Source organism: Pelobates fuscus, chromosome 4 (assembly GCF_036172605.1).
Source record: "Pelobates fuscus isolate aPelFus1 chromosome 4, aPelFus1.pri, whole genome shotgun sequence".
Classification (NCBI taxonomy): Eukaryota; Metazoa; Chordata; class Amphibia; order Anura; family Pelobatidae; genus Pelobates; species Pelobates fuscus.
Genome location: NC_086320.1, coordinates 384372272 through 384393476, shown reverse-complemented (window position 1 = coordinate 384393476; position 21205 = coordinate 384372272). Strand labels below are relative to the sequence as shown.

The window sequence follows — 21205 nt, the reverse complement described above, 5'->3', positions numbered from 1 at the left end:
CCTCCTGTTCTATAGGTAACATGACTATAAGAGTGGACAGCTGTAGTTAGTAAATATAATAATAGACATGACCCATATAGGAGACAGACATGGCTGTAGGGTAGTTGTGGACACAAGTGGTAAATGTGCATATAGGAGAGAACCCACGAGCACTCACAATCTAGATGAAAAGTGGGTTATTTGTAAAAATAGGTTCTGTCTAAAGGAGCAGTTTGGTCCTGACACACAGATGGAATACTTCCCCAGGTAATTACAGTATGAAAACATGTTCATACTGTGTCCTCTAAGCCGTGTCTGCTAGCACTGATGTTCCATAAAGGGTTAGACTGTACAGAGTGCTGGATTACAACCGTACCTGGTTTCTTCCAGTCGGAGTATCTTGGACTATGTTTACATTCTGCTTATTTTTGGTAGAGCCTGACGGGTGTAGGAGTTCAGCTGTTTACCTTTGTGGGAGGCCTCTGCTTAAACACAATTGAACTGTTGCACTTTGTTTAAAACCAACCTTGATAATTGTGTGTATTGTATGGTTTGTTAATTTTGTTTTCTTATCACAGCATAAATATAATATTTTTGGGGGTGCTTGGTATTGTAGCTCTGACGCCCTCCAGACTCTACTATTTAAAACCATAAAATGCTTTACATTCATTTAAAATACTTTACATTCTATTACACAATCACTGTTTAGCGCTCCACTGTATTTGGTACACACATAAAACTATTGGAGTAAAAAAATGTCAAACATTTATTTTTATTTTTTTTATTTTTTTTAAATGAAATGCCAGTTTTAACTGGCAACATTACACCCGAAAATAACAAATGTGAATTAATTGTCCCGTTAGAGACCTGCTGTAAAGAGACACTGTTTACTAGCTGTACCTGGGATGTAATTCTACAAATGGACAAACACACTACATTAACTATGCTTCCCATGCTCTAACATCACCTTCTCAGTAATAAATGGTTAGAGCCCCCCCTTGGGTTATTCCTCTCTGTGACCTGTGATTAAATCCCCCCCCTTCCTGGGTTATTCCTCTCTGTGACCTATGATTAAATCCCCTCTTCCTGGGTTATTCCTCTCTGTGACCTGTGATTAAATCCCCTCTTCCTGGGTTATTCCTCTCTGTGACCTGTGATTAAATCCCCTCTTCCTGGGTTATTCCTCTCTGTGACCTGTGATTAAATCCCCTCTTCCTGGATTATTCCTCTCTGTGACCTGTGATTAAATCCCCCCCCCCCCCCCCGCCCTTTCCTGGGTTATTCCTCTCTGTGACCTGTGATTAAATCCCCTCTTCCTGGGTTATTCCTCTCTGTGACCTGTGATTAAATCCCCTCTTCCTGGGTTATTCCTCTCTGTGACCTGTGATTAAATCCCCTCTTCCTGGGTTATTCCTCTCTGTGACCTGTGATTAAATCCCCTCTTCCTGGGTTATTCCTCTCTGTGACCTGTGATTAAATCCCTCCCCCCCCCCCCCCCCGCCCTTTCCTGGATTATTCCTCACGGTGACCTGTGATTAAATCCCCCCACCTTCCTGGATTATTCCTCTCTGTGACCTCTGATTCCCCCCCCCCCTTCCTGGGTTATTACTCTGTGATTAAATCCCCCCTTCCTGGGTTATTCCTCTCTGTGACCTGTGATTAAATCCCCCCCCCCCCCCTTCCTGGGTTATTCCTCTCTGTGACCTGTGATTAAATCCCCCTCTTCCTGGGTTATTCCTCTCTGTGACCTGTGATTAAATCCTCCCCCCCCCCCCCTTCCTGGGTTATTCCTCTCTGTGACCTGTGATTAAATCCCCCTCTTCCTGGGTTATTCCTCTCTGTGACCTGTAATTAAATCCCCCCCCCCCCCCCCATTCCTGGGTTATTCCTCTCTGTGACCTGTAATTAACCCCCCCCCCCCCCATTTCCTGGGTTATTCCTCTCTGTGACCTGTGATTAAATCCCCTCTTCTTGGGTTATTAATCTCTGTGACCTGTGATTAAATCCCCCCCCCCCCCCTGGGTTATTCCTCTCTGTGACCTGTGATTAAATCCCCCTCCCCCCATTCCTGGGTTATTCCTCCCTGTGACCTGTGATTAAATCCCCCCCCCCCTTCCTGGGTTATTCCTCTCTGTGACCTGTGATTAACCCCCCCCCCCCCCCCCCTTTCCTGGGTTATTCCTCTCTGTGACCTGTGATTAAATCCCCCCCCCCCCTGCCCTTTCCTGGGTTATTCCTCACTGTGACCTTTGATTAAATCCCCCCCCTTCCTGGGTTATTCCTCTCTGTGACCTGTGATTAAATCCCCCCCCCCCCCCCTGCCCTTTCCTGGGTTATTCCTCACTGTGACCTTTGATTAAATCCCCCCCCCCCCCCCTTCCTGGGTTATTCCTCTCTGTGACCTGTGATTAAATCCCCCCCCCCCCCCGCCCTTTCCTGGGTTATTCCTCCCTGTGACCTGTGATTAAATCTCCCCCCCCCCCCCCACCTTCCTGGATTATTCCTCTCTGTGACCTGTGATTAAATCCCCCCTTCCTGGGTTATTCCTCACTGTGACCTGTGATTAAATCTCTCCCCCCCCCCCCCCCCCACCTTCCTGGATTATTCCTCTGTGTGACCTGTGATTAAATCCCCCCCCCCACCTTCCTGGATTATTCCTCTCTGTGACCTCTGATTAAATCCCCCCCCTTCCTGGGTTATTACTCTGTGACCTCTGATTAAATCCCCCCTTCCTGGGTTATTCCTCTCTGACCTGTGATTAAATCCCCCTCCATTCCTGGGTTATTCCTCTCTGTGACCTGTGATTAAATCCCCCTCCATTCCTGGGTTATTCCTCTCTGTGACCTGTGATTAAATCCCCCTCCATTCCTGGGTTATTCCTCTCTGTGACCTGTGATTAAATCCCCCTCCATTCCTGGGTTATTCCTCTCTGTGACCTGTGATTAAATCCCCCTCCATTCCTGGGTTATTCCTCTCTGTGACTTGTGATTAAATCCCCCCTTCCTGGGTTATTCCTCTCTGTGACCGGTGCTTAAATCCCCCCCCCCCCCTTCCTGGGTTATTCCTCTCTGTGACTTGTGTTTAAATCCCCTCTTCCTGGGTTATTCCTCTCTGTGACTTGTGTTTAAATCCCCTCTTCCTGGGTTATTCCTCTCTGTGACTTGTGTTTAAATCCCCTCTTCCTGGGTTATTCCTCTCTGTGACTTGTGTTTAAATCCCCTCTTCCTGGGTTATTCCTCTCTGTGACTTGTGTTTAAATCCCCTCTTCCTGGGTTATTCCTCTCTGTGACTTGTGTTTAAATCCCCTCTTCCTGGGTTATTCCTCTCTGTGACCTGTGATTAAATCCCTCCTTCGATTTGCCTCTGATATCTACCTATAAGGATCTATCTATGAAATATCCTTCGGATACCGCTCTGCTCTGGAACAGTTCCCATGTTTTGTGATCACACCATTTGTTCTTTTTGTTTTGCTTTTTTTTTTGTTTTGTTTTTTTTACAGAATACTCAGAATTATTCACCAAGGTGTCCTGGGAATTCAAAGTGAATTTCAGATTTTAGGGCTAAAAAAATCTTTCCAATTTGAGTCAAAAGAGGGGGACTAAAAGGTCTTGCAGTCAAAAAGAGGACTAGATGGGTAAATCATTCAAGAGGAAAAAATAAAGTTCTTAAAGCAGGTACATTGAGCGCTAGAACCCAAGCGTCACCTAGATACCAACTTTTAAAAACCGCCAAAGATTTACCCATACGAGAAGTAAACAACTCCATCTAAAGTATTTTAATCTTTATTCAGTATTGTACGTTAGACGCATGATTATACACTCAACGTGAAACCAAAGAAAAATAGGGATACAAAAATTGTGCAAGTGATTTAAAAAAGAGAAGTCTGTGAAGCCTGCTTGATATGTCCTATGTATAGCTACTATAAAATACCCAGGTACAAAGCAGCTAAAATTCACAAGGTTTGAAATACAAATGTAGCTTCTAGGGCAATTTTGTAACAACATCAATCAGGTCAATCAATATATACACGAGATCTTGAAGTATCTATAGTAGCAATGCATCTAGAGCAGGTATAAGGATTGGAGTAGACCGCTACAGGAGGGCACAGAGTTGGGGTGTTGGAGATGAATTCCTATTAAGTATAATAGCTGAAAGGAGGGAATAGAAGAAAAATAGGGAGCAAAAGATAGATTTCCCCTCCCTACCTTATCAAACATGAAACTCAAAAATCAGAGTGTGGGGGGTAAGTGTTACCAATCTCCCCCCTTTTTATTTGATTATCTCTTAGATATAGCTTAGGTGTAAAGCACAGTATCTGGGAACAGTGTGGAGCCTAAGTGGGTGTAGTGAGAAAGTAATCTCCCCACCAGGACCAAAACATGCCGTTCCACCAGTAAAATACTAGAACACTGTGCTTGGGTATTTCTCCCCACACTGCCTGATAGTCGAATTGCCAAACTCCCCAATTACGATGCCTAGTATAGAGCATTCCTAGACCAGCCCTGGTTCCCTAAACTAGCGGTTTCAAAGCAGAAGTGTAGTAATCCTGCTCCATAGAAAACCCTATAAAGTTAAAAAATATATAGCCTAACGGCAGCATTTTGGCTCTTTATTTTTTATTTTATTTTATTTTTTCTCTTAAATATTTCCAATTTGAACCTAAAGATTTAGGCCAGTATAACCAGTTTGAACTCTCTTTGAATTCTCCACAATTCCCACTTTTGTGAATAACTTTTTAATCTGTATATTCTAGTCATTTGTTTTCAGCTAATAATTGGGTCTGCTTTCTGTTTTATTTTGTTCTGCCTTGCTTAAGCCTTGTGTTTGCTTTAACATATTGATTTTTGTTCTGATTAGACCTTTCTTTTTGCATGTATTTGCTTGTGTTTTTGTTTGTTTTTGCCAATGTTAAGGTTTCCACTACAACACTCTCAAGCAAGTTTGCAGCAGCTAAAGGCAAACCCAGCACCGGGCCTAGCCCCAAGAAACCAGTGTCCTCCACACCCACCCCTAAAAAACCACCTAGCCCCGCTCTTGCTCAGGGCTCCACCTCCACCCCCAGACGTCCCTTGGGAAGCGCAGGCCGGCCCTCAAGTCTCACCCCTAAAGACTCAAAAGATATAAAGCCAAAGGTAAGAAGGGCGAGGAGGGGGCTTATACACTGTTTCTTATTTCCGTTACACAAGTCCATAAAATGGACGTCTCATTGCACTGGACTCTCTTCATCTCCTACAATTGTCAGCAGCCTCTTTATAGTGTAACTATTTAACCCTTTAACTCCTGTAATGCGTTTTTATTCTTTGCTCTTGGATCCTGGTGTACTTTTGAATAGTCTGGCTGTCCGTGGCACTCGCAGTGTACGTTCATCCATTCTGTGGGTACGTAGATGGGCCGCCTACATTTAGAATTACACTGGAATACAAAAGTCGAGCCGTTTAACTAGCTGCCGTGCCACCAATTTCCAACACCTTATTGGGGGGATGTTAAACCCGTATGGAGTGCTTTAAATGCAGGCTGCTTTCTCTGTGTGCTCCTGCGACCTCTCATATTGGATCTAGAGCTGTGAAATCACTGGTTTCTGAGGATTTGGATTCTTTGTGAGACCCAACACAAGCCAGCAGCTCTATTTATAGAACGATATACTGCCACGGCTTCCATAAAGCTATTCTGGGGATTTTTTCACATATTCATCGCGTTTCTGGCCGTGCAGGGCTTTCTCCGTGCCACACAGTATACAGCCTGTATGGACAGTGTATGGGTTAATATTGAAATGCACGCCGTGTATCCCAAAAAACAGAGGGCGGTTTAAACGTTTTTTTTTTCCCTGTCGGTTTTCCAGGATGACTGTTAGAGAATTACAGCCTTGAATTAAACCGATTACCAATTCTGACCTCTAACAGAACAAACAGAAATTGGTGGAAAAATTGGTTCTAAGTGAAACAATCGTCTGAAAAATTGACTTGGTTACCATGGAGACTGCTCAGGTTTGCTTATTTCATGGATCCTTCATAGTCTAAGTGCATTCTGTGAATAATTCAGTTTTCCTGACAAGTCTTTCACTAGAACATTTCAGTAAACTGGACGACGTGGACATTTTATAAGCTATTGGGACTTTTAGTCCAATGTAAATGGGAGGGGGGTGGAGAATCACCAACTCCACTTTTTTTCTGCTCTGCAGTTTTGGCCGTAACCGTTTATAATTCTGTATAATCTCCACAATTCCCATTTCAGAGGATAAATCCCATTTAGTTCTGTGAGGTTTCTGTGGGTTCGGATGGCACGGTAATGCCTTATGCATGTTCCACAGGTTACACAGAATGTCAGCAGGGCCCTCAGCTGTAAGGTTTAATAGTGCAGCCTCACTTACATCCAAGCTATCTTAGACTTGCTTTCTCTCCTGTGGTCGAATGACCCTTGGAAACATTCCGAATAACACACAGCGCTTCCTGCGGGATCTTTCCTTGCTTTCTCTCATGTAGTCGAATGACCCTTGGAAGTATTCTGAATAACACACAGCGCTACCTGCGGGATCTTTCCTTGCTTTCTCTCCTGTGGTTGAATGATCCTTGGGAACATTCTGAATAACACGCAGCGCTACCTGCGGGATCTTTCCTTGCTTTCTCTCCTGTGGTCGAATGATCCTTGGAAACATTCCGAATAACACACAGCGCTACCTGCGGGATCTTTCCTTGCTTTCTCTCCTGTGGTCGAATGATCCTTGGAAACATTCCGAATAACACGCAGCGCTACCTGCGGGATCTTTCCTTGCTTTCTCTCCTGTGGTCGAATGATCCTTGGAAACATTCCGAATAACACGCAGCGCTACCTGCGGGATCTTTCCTTGCTTTCTCTCCTGTGGTCGAATGATCCTTGAAAACATTCCGAATAACACACAGCGCTACCTGCGGGATCTTTCCTTGCTTTTACCCAATTTTAGATTCTTTCTAGATCTCCTGGTGAGAGAGCAATCTATAAATGTGATTATAGACTGACACAGACTGTTTTATGGAAACAAATCCACTTCTGCGCAGATTTCTCACCGACGCCTCAATGGAGCAGTCATGCCCACTTCATGCAATTCACTGCAAGAAGCTGTCATCCCCAGACAGAGAGCGCCATTGTACAGCTGTAGTGTGTATGGAACGAGTGTCGAGATATTAATGGAGTCCACTTAACACATTATGCCAAATTATTTTGCTCTTTGTACAAATTGCCCAATACAAATCTATTTTGTCAGAGCACTGAATATACATTTGACATCACCCTATAGGGATTCCCTGCTTTGTTTTCACAGCCTGTGGGATAACGCCCAACTCTTTTATTTTGCAGAGTCCTGTGAAGAGTCCAGATAAGAAACCAGCTACTCCTAAACCTCTGACTTTGTCCACCCCTCGCTCTGCAGTGAAGGCCAGCCCTGCTACCACCAAGGTCGCATCATCTGCACCTCCAACAGACGGAACAGCAGCACCTAAACCGAATGGCACCCCAAAACGACCAGTTGGTAAGTAACCTATTGTAATGACTTAACATTGTCCAGAGGGCACACTCACACAGATAGTGGCTGTATTCCCAAAATTCCCGGAATTAACTCCAAAATCCTCCACTAGCCTTTTCCTCCGTGAGCTTTGGGTGTTCTTACTATTTAGCAATCTAAAACAAGGCGGACATCAGCTAGACTATCAAACTGTGATCCCTGCCTGCGCCACCATAACTATTAATATCCTTCTATACAAAACGCCCAATATTGTGTACAGCACTGACTAATTTTAAACCATAATGCTTTAATATAAACTCCTTTTTTTTATTACCGTATTTGTATTTGTGTGACCTGCATTTATTTTATGTGCTATTTTTTTCTACACTTTACCAAATATTTCCATATTCACAAAGAAACAAAAGCTAAAAAAAAAAGCTGAACTGCTGGTCTGGATATACTGAGCCCGCCTTTATTATTGGCTCATACGTAAAATGTTTATCAAATGAAACATGGCTGTGATTCCACTAGAAAACATTCACCTGTTAACATTTACAGTGTGAAGAATGACTTACTCCTATTCAATGGATTTTGTGTAATGTCCACAATCGGACATATTGTGACTAGCCCAGCCATGCTAGAAGCAGCCTTTAGGATCAATTTCAGGTCAATGATGCTTTGATAAGAGATGATTGGGTTGAATGGCTGAATTTGCATTTTTATTTCTGAATTGGCTAATTTGACGTTAAATGGATACACTAAAACTGCTTTGTTTAAGCTAAAGTTGGTGCTTGGTGTATAGATTATGCCTCTCTAGTCTCACTGCTCAATTCTCTGCCATTAATTCACTTTTGCTTTCGTTTATGCAGCCTTAGCCAAACCTTCCCTGGCTGGGACACGCATGGCCTACATGAAAACAAAATGGTTTCATTTTCAACCAGAACTGACAGCACAGTGTGTTTACTTTTGACTTGTTTGTTGCTCCTATGGGTTCTATTAGTCTAGTTACTGGTCAGGTGATAAGACATTTTAAAATAAACAGAATGTTTAACCCCTAAATGGAAGAGAATTGAGTAGTGAGACTGCAGGAGCAAGGTCTATACACCAAAACTGCTTTAAGATAACATATTGATGCCTGTTGTGTCTCTCTAAGTTTTGAGTGTGGTTTTATTTTCTGCTAAAGGATATAGTCAATAAACATAACATATTTTTAGTGGTTAAATGCGTTGTCACCTCTGTGTCCAATATAAAAATGTATTGACAACTCTCTTTAGAACAGGTAGTTCATGCTCTAACCCTACAGTTTAAGATTTGTCTGTGTCAATGGGAGATGCGGAATAATAAGGTGTATCCCAAAAAGGAATGAGTCCATTGCTAATGATTTGTATTCATATACAGGTAGATAACCCGATGTATATTCCTGAGAAAATGAAGAATCCGGGTCAAAATCAAAAACAAAACGGCTTTAATTGTTATAGATTCAATAATTCATATCAAAGTGGTGATGGTGAACAAATACAGCTAGAGTTGCTCTAAAAGATTAGCTAATCTGTATCACTACATTTAGTATATTGGGGAAAATCTCAGGAGCTTCAAATAACATGATCATGAGATCATAATAATAATTAGATCTAAAGAAACCCTGATTGAAATGTATATCCTACAGAGTCACACCGTGTGAGATTTTCTCAGATGTCTTTGCCCCTCTAACAATTATTATTATTTTTTTTTTTTTTTTTTTTTTTTTACCCTGATTCTTCATTTTTTCAAAAACATACATCTGACTGTGGCGAAAGTAACTTTGCCACTGGTTACTGGAGGAGGGGCCTGTTTGCCAGCCTCAGGACTATGGGCCATGCAAAAAGGCTCATAAAAGACCTTGTTCGTGCATTTTTGCTATTCTGTTTGGTAGATTGCATTCTCCTCCTATTCTAACATTATCCCGTTCGACTACCAAACAACCGCACGAACCAGGGACCACCCGGGAGCTTGTTAACACCTATTAACAGAACGGTTCTCACCGCAGTGTTCTAATTGTTCATCTGGGTGGCCGCAATTCCTAGGGACAACCACAAGGTGGCAGCCATCTTGTTCGCATGAACGCAGGCAGCTGTGTTTGTGCATGAATCTAATGGAACTAAAATCGGACACAGAAACTCCTGAACAGTGCTGGACTATCCTCATCGCCGGCGTTCGGTTCTATACAATTTAGAAGGGCACTGTTCGGTGAAATCATTAGTGTGGATGAGGGGAACAAGCTCCAGGGTAAGAACATTGACTCTTTTCGGTAATTTGTTCATTTTCCTAACTACCGAACTAGACCAACCACAAGCCCTGATTCTATGGAACTGTTTTGGGCATGGGACCATGCCTGCAGTCGGTCAAATAAATTACTCCCAGGAAATCCTGAACCCCTGAACTGATCTGGGTGATTTTTGGATATGTTGGTCACCCAGATCAGGGCTGTCAGGGGATGTAACATTTGTGGGGGGTTTGTATGCTTTACAGGTACCGGTATTTTTATAAAAATGTGTGTTTTGTGTCTAGAGATAATTGAGTTTAGTTCAGTGCTTGACTCCATTATCTCCCAGGTACAGAGGAGGGATTAATCTATTATGTGTGGGAGTTTCCTGGATCTCGGAGCCAATGTAATTGTGTATTTGTTTATACTGTGGTTTACAGGTCCAGGGGGGAGTGCACCTTGCATGGGGACTTGCAAATAAGGCCAGTTGTGGCTACCATTAAACGAGTTCCTGCTTACCCTCAACATAGTCATCTCTCGTGTGTGGGGGAAACGCCTATATCTACCCTGGGGATTGCTATATCACTATACTCCCCTGGGATTATAATCACTTTAAGAGCATATTGCTACACTCTTGGAGGAGAGATCTGCCCACTGGAAGACCCCAAACAAGCTGTAACGCTTGGACTACTCGGTGAGAACTAGGACCATCGATTGGCGGAGGCACCCAGTCCGTCACAGTAACTATCTATACTACCTGTATATGAATACCAATAATTAGCAATTGACCAATTCCTTTTTGGGATACTTTTTATTATTCTGCTTCAGTTTTTGTCTCTAGGGGTTTCCCCGTATTGAATAGTGTTCCCTGAAATATTTGGCTCGTTGTTTTCCTTTTCTTCAGAGATGTAGATTCCCCTCGCTATCTAATCCTCTTTATTCACAGCCACCAAGAATGATGTGAAATCCACAGAATTCAAGAAAACCACTACTACGAAATCTCCTACAGGTAGGAAATGGGCTCCATCAGTTACTGACTAATACTTATTAGTATGGGAACACTTCTTTCCATATCCTGAGCGCTTTTTTTTTTTGCTCTCCTTTTCTTCCCACATTCTGTGTAGGTTAGGTTACAGTTAGTTATACTGGGTGGGTTTATATTATTAAAGGGACACTCCAGGCTCCCACACACGTTAGGTGCACAGTGTAGGTTACAGTTAGTTATACTGGGTGGGTTTATATTATTAAAGGGACACTCCAGGCTCCCACACACGTTAGGTGCACTGTGTAGGTTAGGTTACAGTTAGTTATACTGGGTGGGTTTATATTATTAAAGGGACACTCCAGGCTCCCACACACGTTAGATGCACTGTGTAGGTTAGGTTACAGTTAGTTATACTGGGTGGGTTTATATTATTAAAGGGACACTCCAGGCTCCCACACACGTTAGATGCACTGTGTAGGTTAGGTTACAGTTAGTTATACTGGGTGGGTTTATATTATTAAAGGGACACTCCAGGCTCCCACACACGTTAGATGCACTGTGTAGGTTAGGTTACAGTTAGTTATACTGGGTGGGTTTATATTATTAAAGGGACACTCCAGGCTCCCACACACGTTAGATGCACTGTGTAGGTTAGGTTACAGTTAGTTATGAGTGGGTTTATATTATTAAAGGGACACTCCAGGCTCCCACACACGTTAGATGCACTGTGTAGGTTAGGTTACAGTTAGTTATACTGGGTGGGTTTATATTATTAAAGGGACACTCCAGGCTCCCACACACGTTAGGTGCACTGTGTAGGTTAGGTTACAGTTAGTTATACTGAGTGGGTTTATATTATTAAAGGGACGCTCCAGGCTCCCACACACGTTAGATGCACTGTGTAGGTTAGGTTACAGTTATACTAGGTAGGTTTATATTATTAAAGGGACACTCCAGGCTCCCACACACGTTAGGTGCACTGTGTAGGTTAGGTTACAGTTATACTGGGTGGGTTTATATTATTAAAGGGACACTCCAGGCTCCCACACACGTTAGATGCACTGTGTAGGTTAGGTTACAGTTAGTTATACTGGGTGGGTTTATATTATTAAAGGGACACTCCAGGCTCCCACACACGTTAGGAGCACTGTATAGGTTAGGTTACAGTTAGTTATACTGGGTGGGTTTATATTATTAAAGGGACACTCCAGGCTCCCACACACATTAGATGCACTGTGTAGGTTAGGTTACAGTTAGTTATACTGGGTGGGTTTATATTATTAAAGGGGCACTCCAAGCTCCCACACACGTTAGATGCACTGTGTAGGTTAGGTTACAGTTAGTTATACTGGGTGGGTTTATATTATTAAAGGGACACTCCAGGCTCCCACACACGTTAGGAGCACTGTGTAGGTTAGGTTACAGTTAGTTATACTGGGTGGGTTTATATTATTAAAGGGACACTCCAGGCTCCCACACACATTAGATGCACTGTGTAGGTTAGGTTACAGTTAGTTATACTGGGTGGGTTTATATTATTAAAGGGACACTCCAGGCTACCACACACGTTAGGTGCACTGGGTAGGTTAGGTTACAGTTAGTTATACTGGGTGGGTTTATATTATTAAAGGGACACTCCAGGCTCCCACACACATTAGATGCACTGTGTAGGTTAGGTTACAGTTAGTTACACTGGGTGGGTTTATATTATTAAAGGGACACTCCAGGCTCCCACACACGTTAGATGCACTGTGTAGGTTAGGTTACAGTTAGTTATACTGGGTGGGTTTATATTAATAAAGGGACACTCCAGGCTCCCACACATGTTAGGTGCACTGTGTAGGTTAGGTTACAGTTAGTTATACTGGGTGGGTCTATATTATTAAAGGGACACTCCAGGCTCCCACACACGTTAGATGCACTGTGTAGGTTAGGTTACAGTTAGTTATACTGGGTGGGTTTATATTAATAAAGGGACACTCCAGGCTCCCACACACGTTAGGTGCACTGTGTAGGTTAGGTTACAGTTAGTTATACTGGGTGGGTCTATATTATTAAAGGGACACTCCAGGCTCCCACACACGTTAGATGCACTGTGTAGGTTAGGTTACAGTAAGTTATACTGGGTGGGTTTATATTAATAAAGGGACACTCCAGGCTCCCACACACGTTAGGTGCACTGTGTAGGTTAGGTTACAGTTAGTTATACTGGGTGGGTTTATATTAATAAAGGGACACTCCAGGCTCCCACACACGTTAGGTGCACTGTGTAGGTTAGGTTACAGTTAGTTATACTGGGTGGGTCTATATTATTAAAGGGACACTCCAGGCTCCCACACACGTTAGATGCACTGTGTAGGTTAGGTTACAGTTATACTGGGTGGGTTTATATTAATAAAGGGACACTCCAGGCTCCCACACACATTAGGTGCACTGTGTAGGTTAGGTTACAGTTGGTTATACTGGGTGGGTCTATATTATTAAAGGGACACTCCAGGCTCCCACACACATTAGGTGCACTGTGTAGGTTAGGTTACAGTTAGTTATACTGGGTGGGTCTATATTAATAAAGGGACACTCCAGGCTCCCACACACATTAGGTGCACTGTGTAGGTTAGGTTACAGTTAGTTATACTGGGTGGGTTTATATTATTAAAGGGACACTCCAGGTTCCCACACACGTTAGATGCACTGTGTAGGTTAGGTTACAGTTAGTTATACTGGGTGGGTCTATATTATTAAAGGGACACTCCAGGCTCCCACACACGTTAGGTGCACTGTGTAGGTTAGGTTACAGTTAGTTATACTGGGTGGGTTTATATTATTAAAGGGACACTCCAGGCTCCCACACACGTTAGGTGCACTGTGTAGGTTAGGTTACAGTTAGTTATATTGGGTGGGTTTATATTATTAAAGGGACACTCCAGGCTCTCACACACGTTAGATGCACTGTGTAGATTAGGTTACAGTTAGTTATACTGGGTGGGTTTATATTATTAAAGGGACACTCCAGGTTCCCACACACGTTAGATGCACTGTGTATGTTAGGTTACAGTTATACTGGGTGGGTTTATATTATTAAAGGGACACTCCAGGCTCCCACACACGTTAGATGCACTGTGTATGTTAGGTTACAGTTATACTGGGTGGGTTTATATTATTAAAGGGACACTCCAGGCTCCCACACACGTTAGGTGCACTGTGTAGATTAGGTTACAGTTCGTTGTTTGTTTTTGTTTTTTTTTATTGAAACAAGTTTTGTCAAATGTAACAAAATTTAAAATGAGGTAGGTAAAAGTAAAAGACGAAAAAATTGTATATTTACACAATGAATGTATGAAAGAAAACTCGCTTTCTAATCTGTTGACACCAACTTAACACAGACTTTTATTTATTTTGGGGGTTTCTAGATTTGACTCGAACAAAACCTGTTTCTGCGGATTCAGCCAAGATCAATGGAGCTGCTCCAGCCGGCACGACCACCGTCCCCACCCGTCCCAAACCCACCAAACCAGCAGCTCCCAAGCCCAGCTCTGCTCCTGCTTTGACCTCTGATACCAAGAAGCTGGCTCCTACCAGATCTGTCCCAGTGAGCAAACCTACTACGGCTACGCAAAATAAATCCACCACTGCCGCGAAGCCCATCACAGCTCCCAAGCAGTCACGTCCTCCCAGCGCAACCGCTCCGGACCTGAAGAACATCCGTTCCAAGATTGGATCCACTGACAACTTAAAGCACCAGCCAGGGGGAGGCAAGGTAAGATCGTCCGGATCCCACCATCATGGGGTCATTCATTGACATCCTGCTGCTCCTCTCATGTCATGGACTGATACTTCCACATATGTAATGAGTGAACGGCATCACTCTGTTACTGTTGTAAACTGGCCTAGAGCTGCTCTAAAATTAAACCTGTCCGTTGACGTGTAGGGCTTTGACTTGGAAGGAAAAGGATGTCCTTTTCATTTTTTTTTGGTCATGGTACATGTCACACTGCATGGATTTGGTAAATCGCTTTATGGCTGCTGCAAACTGTGCCAGACTAGTCTTATGTTGTCCTTTGTGACCATACTGTAAGCAATCACGGACCTGCTTTGCCGGGTTATGTGGCTGTTGCAAGAGTTAATTTGGACGTTAAATTTAAAAGGCATTGCTCCTCTGGTTAAATACATTTTGTATTTGTAGATCTTTCATTGAGGATTATGTCATTATCATTATTCATGGACCGTTTTGCCTGTTGCATTCACTCGGTTCACAGGACATGCATTTCTAAGTAATGGTGCTGCCGTAAAGACCAAAATCTATACAAAATACTGATCAGCACAAAAAAATCCAGTCTTACATTTGTGTTGAGCCACATGAAGTCCAGTCTGTGATGATGTGACACGTGGACAGATCAATTTACGGCTGAATGTCCAGTATCATAGCACCAAAGATACGTTTCCTGGTCTTGGTTATTATGTGCTGTAACCGTGATGGCTGATGGTTTATTATGTAGCGTGCCCAGATTATTTGTGTACCAGCACAGTTACCAGTGCTATGTATTGCAGGCAGCACTTTCTAAAGGCCCAATAACTTGTCTCTAATTTTATTTAAACCCATTGCGGAGTCTGTAAGTGGCTAGCTGGTCTGTTTCTGTAAATTCTGCTTTGACCTAAGAAGTTAAATTATCCTTTTTTTTTTTTTTTTTTAATTTAAGTCCCATCAAACTGCTCCCCCGTGTCTCCTGGTGCCAAGTCTGGCAATCTAGGCAGCTGGTCACTGGGCCGTGTATCCAGTACGTGGGGAATGGGGTTATTTAACATTACCGGAGCAGGAATGGTGCTTCCAGATGCCTTAACCTGTTCACTCCCTGGGGAAAGCCGGCCTGGATCTCTGATGTTTTGTCAGTGTTTGGACGGGCCTTCCTGGAGTGAGCAGGTTAATACTTCAGGTTATTGCACTGCTACATGTTTTCTATGTTTCTGTTGCATATTCTCGTTTTATTTGTTCTCCTAAGTTTCCCAAATGCAATGTTTTGTTTTGTTTTTTGGTTTTTGTTTGCTTGTTTTTCAAAACCCTACATATTTTTCCCCCTCAGGCTAAAGTAGAAAAAAAACCTGTGCCAGCCAGCACAACAGCCCGAAAACCTGTCACCCTCGCGGGTCCTAAAAGCACAGCCCCTAGACCTGCTGTCACTAAAGAAAGTGTCCCCAAGCAGTCCAATGAGAAAGTGAGTGAACACGCTGAATGACCCTCTGTAGGCTGTACTCTCTCCTCCTTCCTCGCTCGCGCCTTTTATCGGGGCTCACCCTGAAAGCCCCTTTTCCTGCTACTTCATAGAGAATTACTGGCAACCTTCCCACTCCATTTTTTTCTTTTTTTTGTGTGCGATATTTAATATATTCTGGGTAATTGTTAATCATAAGTAGGAATTCTAAATTAAGTAAATAATTTGTAATAGTACAATAAGCTGTAATGATGCAATAAGCTGCCATAGTACAATAAGCTGTAATGATGCAATAAGCTGCCATAGTAGAATAAGCTGTAATGATACACTGAGCTGCCATAGTACAATAAGCTGTAATGATGCACTGAGCTGCCATAGTACAATAAGCTGTAATGATACACTGAGCTGCCATAGTACAATAAGCTGGAATGATGCACTGAGCTGCCACGGTACAATAAGCTGGAATGATGCACTGAGCTGCCATAGTACAATAAACTGCCATAGTACAATAAGCTGTAATGATGCACTAAGTTGCCACGGTACAATAAGCTGTAATGATGCAATAAGCTGCCATAGTACAATAAGCTGTAATGATGCAATAAGCTGCCATAGTACAATAAGCTATAATGATGCAATAAGCTGCCATAGTAGAATGAGCTGTAATGATACACTGAGCTGCCATAGTACAATAAGCTGTAATGATGCAATAAGCTGCCATAGTACAATAAGCTGTAATGATGCACTGATCTGCTATAGTACAATAAGCTGCAATGATGCACTGAGCTGCCATAGTACAATAAGCTGTAATGATGCACTGAGCTGCCATAGTACAATAAGCTGTAATGATGCACTGATCTGCTATAGTACAATAAGCTGTAATGATGCACTGAGCTGCCATAGTACAATAAGCTGTAATGATGCACTGAGCTGCCATAGTACAATAAGCTGTAGTGATGCACTGAGGCTGCCATGGTACAATAAGCTGTAATGATGCACTGAGCTGCCATGGTACAATAAGCTGTAATGATGCACTGAGCTGCCACGGTACAATAGGCTGGAATGATGCACTGAGCTGCCATAGTACAATAAGCTATAATGATGCAATAAGCTGCCATAGTAGAATGAGCTGTAATGATACACTGAGCTGCCATAGTACAATAAGCTGTAATGATGCAATAAGCTGCCATAGTACAATAAGCTGTAATGATGCACTGATCTGCTATAGTACAATAAGCTGCAATGATGCACTGAGCTGCCATAGTACAATAAGCTGTAATGATGCACTGAGCTGCCATAGTACAATAAGCTGTAATGATGCACTGATCTGCTATAGTACAATAAGCTGTAATGATGCACTGAGCTGCCATAGTACAATAAGCTGTAATGATGCACTGAGCTGCCATAGTACAATAAGCTGTAGTGATGCACTGAGGCTGCCATGGTACAATAAGCTGTAATGATGCACTGAGCTGCCATGGTACAATAAGCTGTAATGATGCACTGAGCTGCCACGGTACAATAGGCTGGAATGATGCACTGAGCTGCCACGGTACAATAAGCTGTAATGATGCACTGAGTTGCCACGGTACAATAAGCTGTAATGATGCACTAAGTTGCCACGGTACAATAAGCTGTAATGATGCACTGAGCTGCCACGGTATAATAAGCTGTAATGATGCACTGAGCTGCCACGGTACAATAAGCTGTAATGATGCACTGAGCTGCCACGGTACAATAAGCTGTAATGATGCACTGAGCTGCCACGGTACAATAAGCTGTAATGATGCACTGAGTTGCCATGGTACAATAAGCTGTAATGATGCACTGAGCTGCCACGGTACAATAAGCTTACAATAAGTTTTATTATAGCCTCGGTCTGTATCATTGAACATACATGCTTGGGATTATCTCCCACCTTTCCCTAGTAATGCCATCTGTATTAACTGCATTAACGTTCTCTATAGTTTGTTCCCAGGGACCCTAAAGGTGTAGGCCAGCCATAATAGGCGAGCCTTGACTCTGTATGTTTTGCAGGTCTTTGGGCTGGGGCTCTGTTATAGTCTGTTCCGTGTATCTCATTGCTTTCCAAGCTGGGATTCAGCTCTTTCATTGATTATCAGTCGCTGTGATTCCAATCTGTTCTTCAGGCTGTAGTGTAGGCTGTTTAAATCTAGTTTCAGCCCGTGGTGAGCTCATTATCTCTGGGGGAAAAAACATACCAATTTTTTTCCTGAAGAGACGTATGATCCAGAGATCCCCTCACTGATGGCGATACTCATGGCGCGAGACCTGATCTATGGATAGAGTTGGCTGGTGTTTGTGCTCACTTTGTGGCACTTGACAGCATTTTTTTTCTGCTTTCTGTATTTTCTAATGGAGTGGATCCAAAGATCTGCATGAAAAATATGTTTTAAATGTATTTTATTTACTACATTGGTGTAAATAACTGCAAAACAGTTTTCATGTAAAGTTGAATTTCCCAACATTCCATTGTTTCAAAAATGGAATACCTATATGTATTATAAAAAACAATAAGTACTCTTATTGATGCACTTAATGATTTATTCCTCATTAATGCCATAAACAGCTTCGTGAATCATTTTGAAAATCTTATTCGTTATGGACTTTACCTCTGCTATAGATAGAGAGATATAGAAATGTTATTTCTTTATCAGCCCGTTAGTATCCAGAACAATCTATTGCAACTAGAAACCACAGTAAATCTAATGTGTCCAATGGTAATGAATAGTCGGAACGTCACCTGATGCCTGCTAGCTATCTATTGTGATTGGTTTATTACCCAAGCAATTAAGACAGTAGACTCGTTCATTCTTCTGCTGGATGGGGTAGTTTTTGGGCACCTGTGCTATATGATGGGGTGTACTCGTGTAGAGCTGATCCATGTATGGCCAGATGTGGCTCTGCAAGCAATGCTTACAATCTGAGATCTATCAGGGCATATGCGACTCGTGTGACTCTGAGATGGAATTATAGGCTGAGGTTGACGATGGATGAATGTTGACACCACATCATTTACCCACACTTTAACTGCCTGCTCCGCTTTTGCTTCTGCTCTTCCTCGTAGCGCTCATTCATGCTTCCCATCGTGCACTGCCATGTTAACATTTCCTCCATCTTTGTGTCTGCCATGTGATCTCTCTAACCGTGTCTCTCCACTTCTGTGTTGTTTTTTTTTTTCTTCCCATTCTATAATGCTCTAGGTGCAGATAATCTCCAAAAAAGTGAACTACAGCCATGTTCAGTCAAAGTGTGGTTCCAAGGACAATATTAAGCATGTCCCTGGTGGTGGGAATGTAAGTATAGTCTGTGGGCTACTTTTAACACCTTCTCTGTCTATTTCTTTAGTATGTGCTTCTTGTGCTGCCGAAACATTAACTCTAACAGCATACCATTCAGTAATTTGCCAGAGCCTGACTTTCACATTAACTCTTGTTCTCCTCTGCTTGGACTAACTGTACGGGCACGGTAATGGGATCCACTTCGTCCCTGGTCGGTGCATAAGAGGCAGTTTAGGGAAAGGATTAATGCAGATTACTTGTGTGAATGAGGTGTATTCATGCTGTATTTCAAGGACATGAAAAATATTCTCCATGTTGTGATTTACAAAACAGATTTAAGGAAATAGTTTGTTACATTGTGTAATTGTTTTGTCCTTCCTACTGACATTAATTTTGTGTGCATATGCAAACTTCTGATAAATCATTTGTTCCCAAAATACAGAGTGCCTTTGGCAATATCACTGCTTAAAGTGTGATGTATTAAAACGAGTAACTCTGTTTCTAAGGAGGACTATTTCAATGTTAACTTAACCTCTCTGGCTTCTTGATGTTGTCTGCTAGAGATAAGAAATGGCCGCTACCAGCATTCTATTGGCTATAGTTACTGTGCACTTTGTAACTGTGGTTAGTCACTTTTTCCTTTACTACTGTCGCTGTTTTTAATTTTCAGCCCAACAGAATGACCTATCACCAAACTTTTTACAAACAATGGAAGTCAACCCCTGTTTAATAACCGGCAAATTGCCTAAACTGTGCAATTGATGGCTAGGAATCATAGAGCCGAGACATAACTAGGACTATTCTAAAACTGAAAGTATGAAACTTCCACCTGTATCTTGTACCACATGAGTCGTGTGCAAGATTCTTCAAAGGTCTCTCAGATTATACCTGAACTGAATATTCCCATAATATTAAAAATAAAAAGGTTATGTGAGTACCACCAATAGGACATGAACCCCTTAAGGACACCGTTTCAGAAATAAAAGGGAATCGTGACTGAATATTTTCATCATGTGTCCTTAAGCGGTTAAATATCTTTCAGTACTTAGTGGTCTGAGAAACATCCAGACAGCTGCATGGAGAAAATGTAGGAATTATGTCAGTCCCATACTGAAGCAGTAGAAGGACTAGTGTCAGAGAAGCAGACCTGAGGAAAGGATTCCACTTCTGCATAAAATAACTGCATCTGAGGAAGGAGGTTGTACGTGCAAAATGGCCCCCATCTTGGGTCTCCTCAATTGGAGATGCAAGTTGCTAATATTTTGTGTTAGATAGTTACATATCCTGAAGAGGCATGTGTCCATCAAGTTGTTCTTTAAGCTTGGCAGGCCATTTTCTTAAATTGTATTTATTTTTAATACCTTCTCCATACAGTTACCCTAGGGCTAAAAAAAGAAACGTCATCGGAGGAATGAAATTATGCCAAGATAGATGGCACGCACCGACTACACTACCATACGGAGACTGCGCCCACTTCATTGTGGTCATAGTGTAGGATATTGTGTGTGGGATCCAACTGTTTGAGATGAATTGGCTGATTCCATACTTGGAGGCTGTTCTCTCATTACTTCTTTAAAATAATAAATGCCATGTTAACCTGTATTAGGAGGGCCGTGAATCTTGTGAGTTGTATCCTCTGTTGGACACCATGAGCAGGAAGCCTAGGTCTCCAAACCTGTGCATTTATTGCAGCTGATTAATGTCCTGTGTATTCAGATTATTTCCGGTTTATGTTTTAAAGTCGAGGGCAGTAATTGTCCAAATTTTTTTGTTTTTTAGAATATCGATTTGGGGACTTACTAGACACACATTGTGAAGGAGTATTGGGAATTGTATTATACATGCTGTGATAAGTGTTTGTTCTTGAATTGCCCTTGTATAATCATTTGTGAATTAGGCCATCTTGAGATTGCATTCTGATCTCTGAATCCAAGGTTGTAGATTGACCAAACACTGACCTAACTTAACCCAGAATACGGTATATATTGTTAACCTTGCATGAAATAGCCGCTGGCGGGG

General features: G+C 42.3%; 1 protein-coding gene across 10 annotated transcripts in view; it reads left to right on the top strand.

Moving 5' to 3' along the window:
* The window catches only part of MAP4 (microtubule associated protein 4), a 141989-nt gene that overhangs the window by 100828 nt on the left and 19956 nt on the right, over nucleotides 1–21205 (top strand). For 4 of the 10 annotated variants that reach the window (XM_063452871.1, XM_063452872.1, XM_063452870.1 and 1 more), the window contains 6 exons: nucleotides 4893–5111; nucleotides 7309–7480; nucleotides 10642–10704; nucleotides 14091–14437; nucleotides 15759–15890; nucleotides 19109–19201. In XM_063452871.1, the coding sequence (XP_063308941.1) occupies nucleotides 4893–5111; nucleotides 7309–7480; nucleotides 10642–10704; nucleotides 14091–14437; nucleotides 15759–15890; nucleotides 19109–19201 (1026 nt within the window). The remainder of the gene's footprint in view (nucleotides 1–4892; nucleotides 5112–7308; nucleotides 7481–10641; nucleotides 10705–14090; nucleotides 14438–15758; nucleotides 15891–19108; nucleotides 19202–21205) is intronic. The other 6 variants (XM_063452875.1, XM_063452873.1, XM_063452877.1 and 3 more) reach the window with 4 other exon arrangements.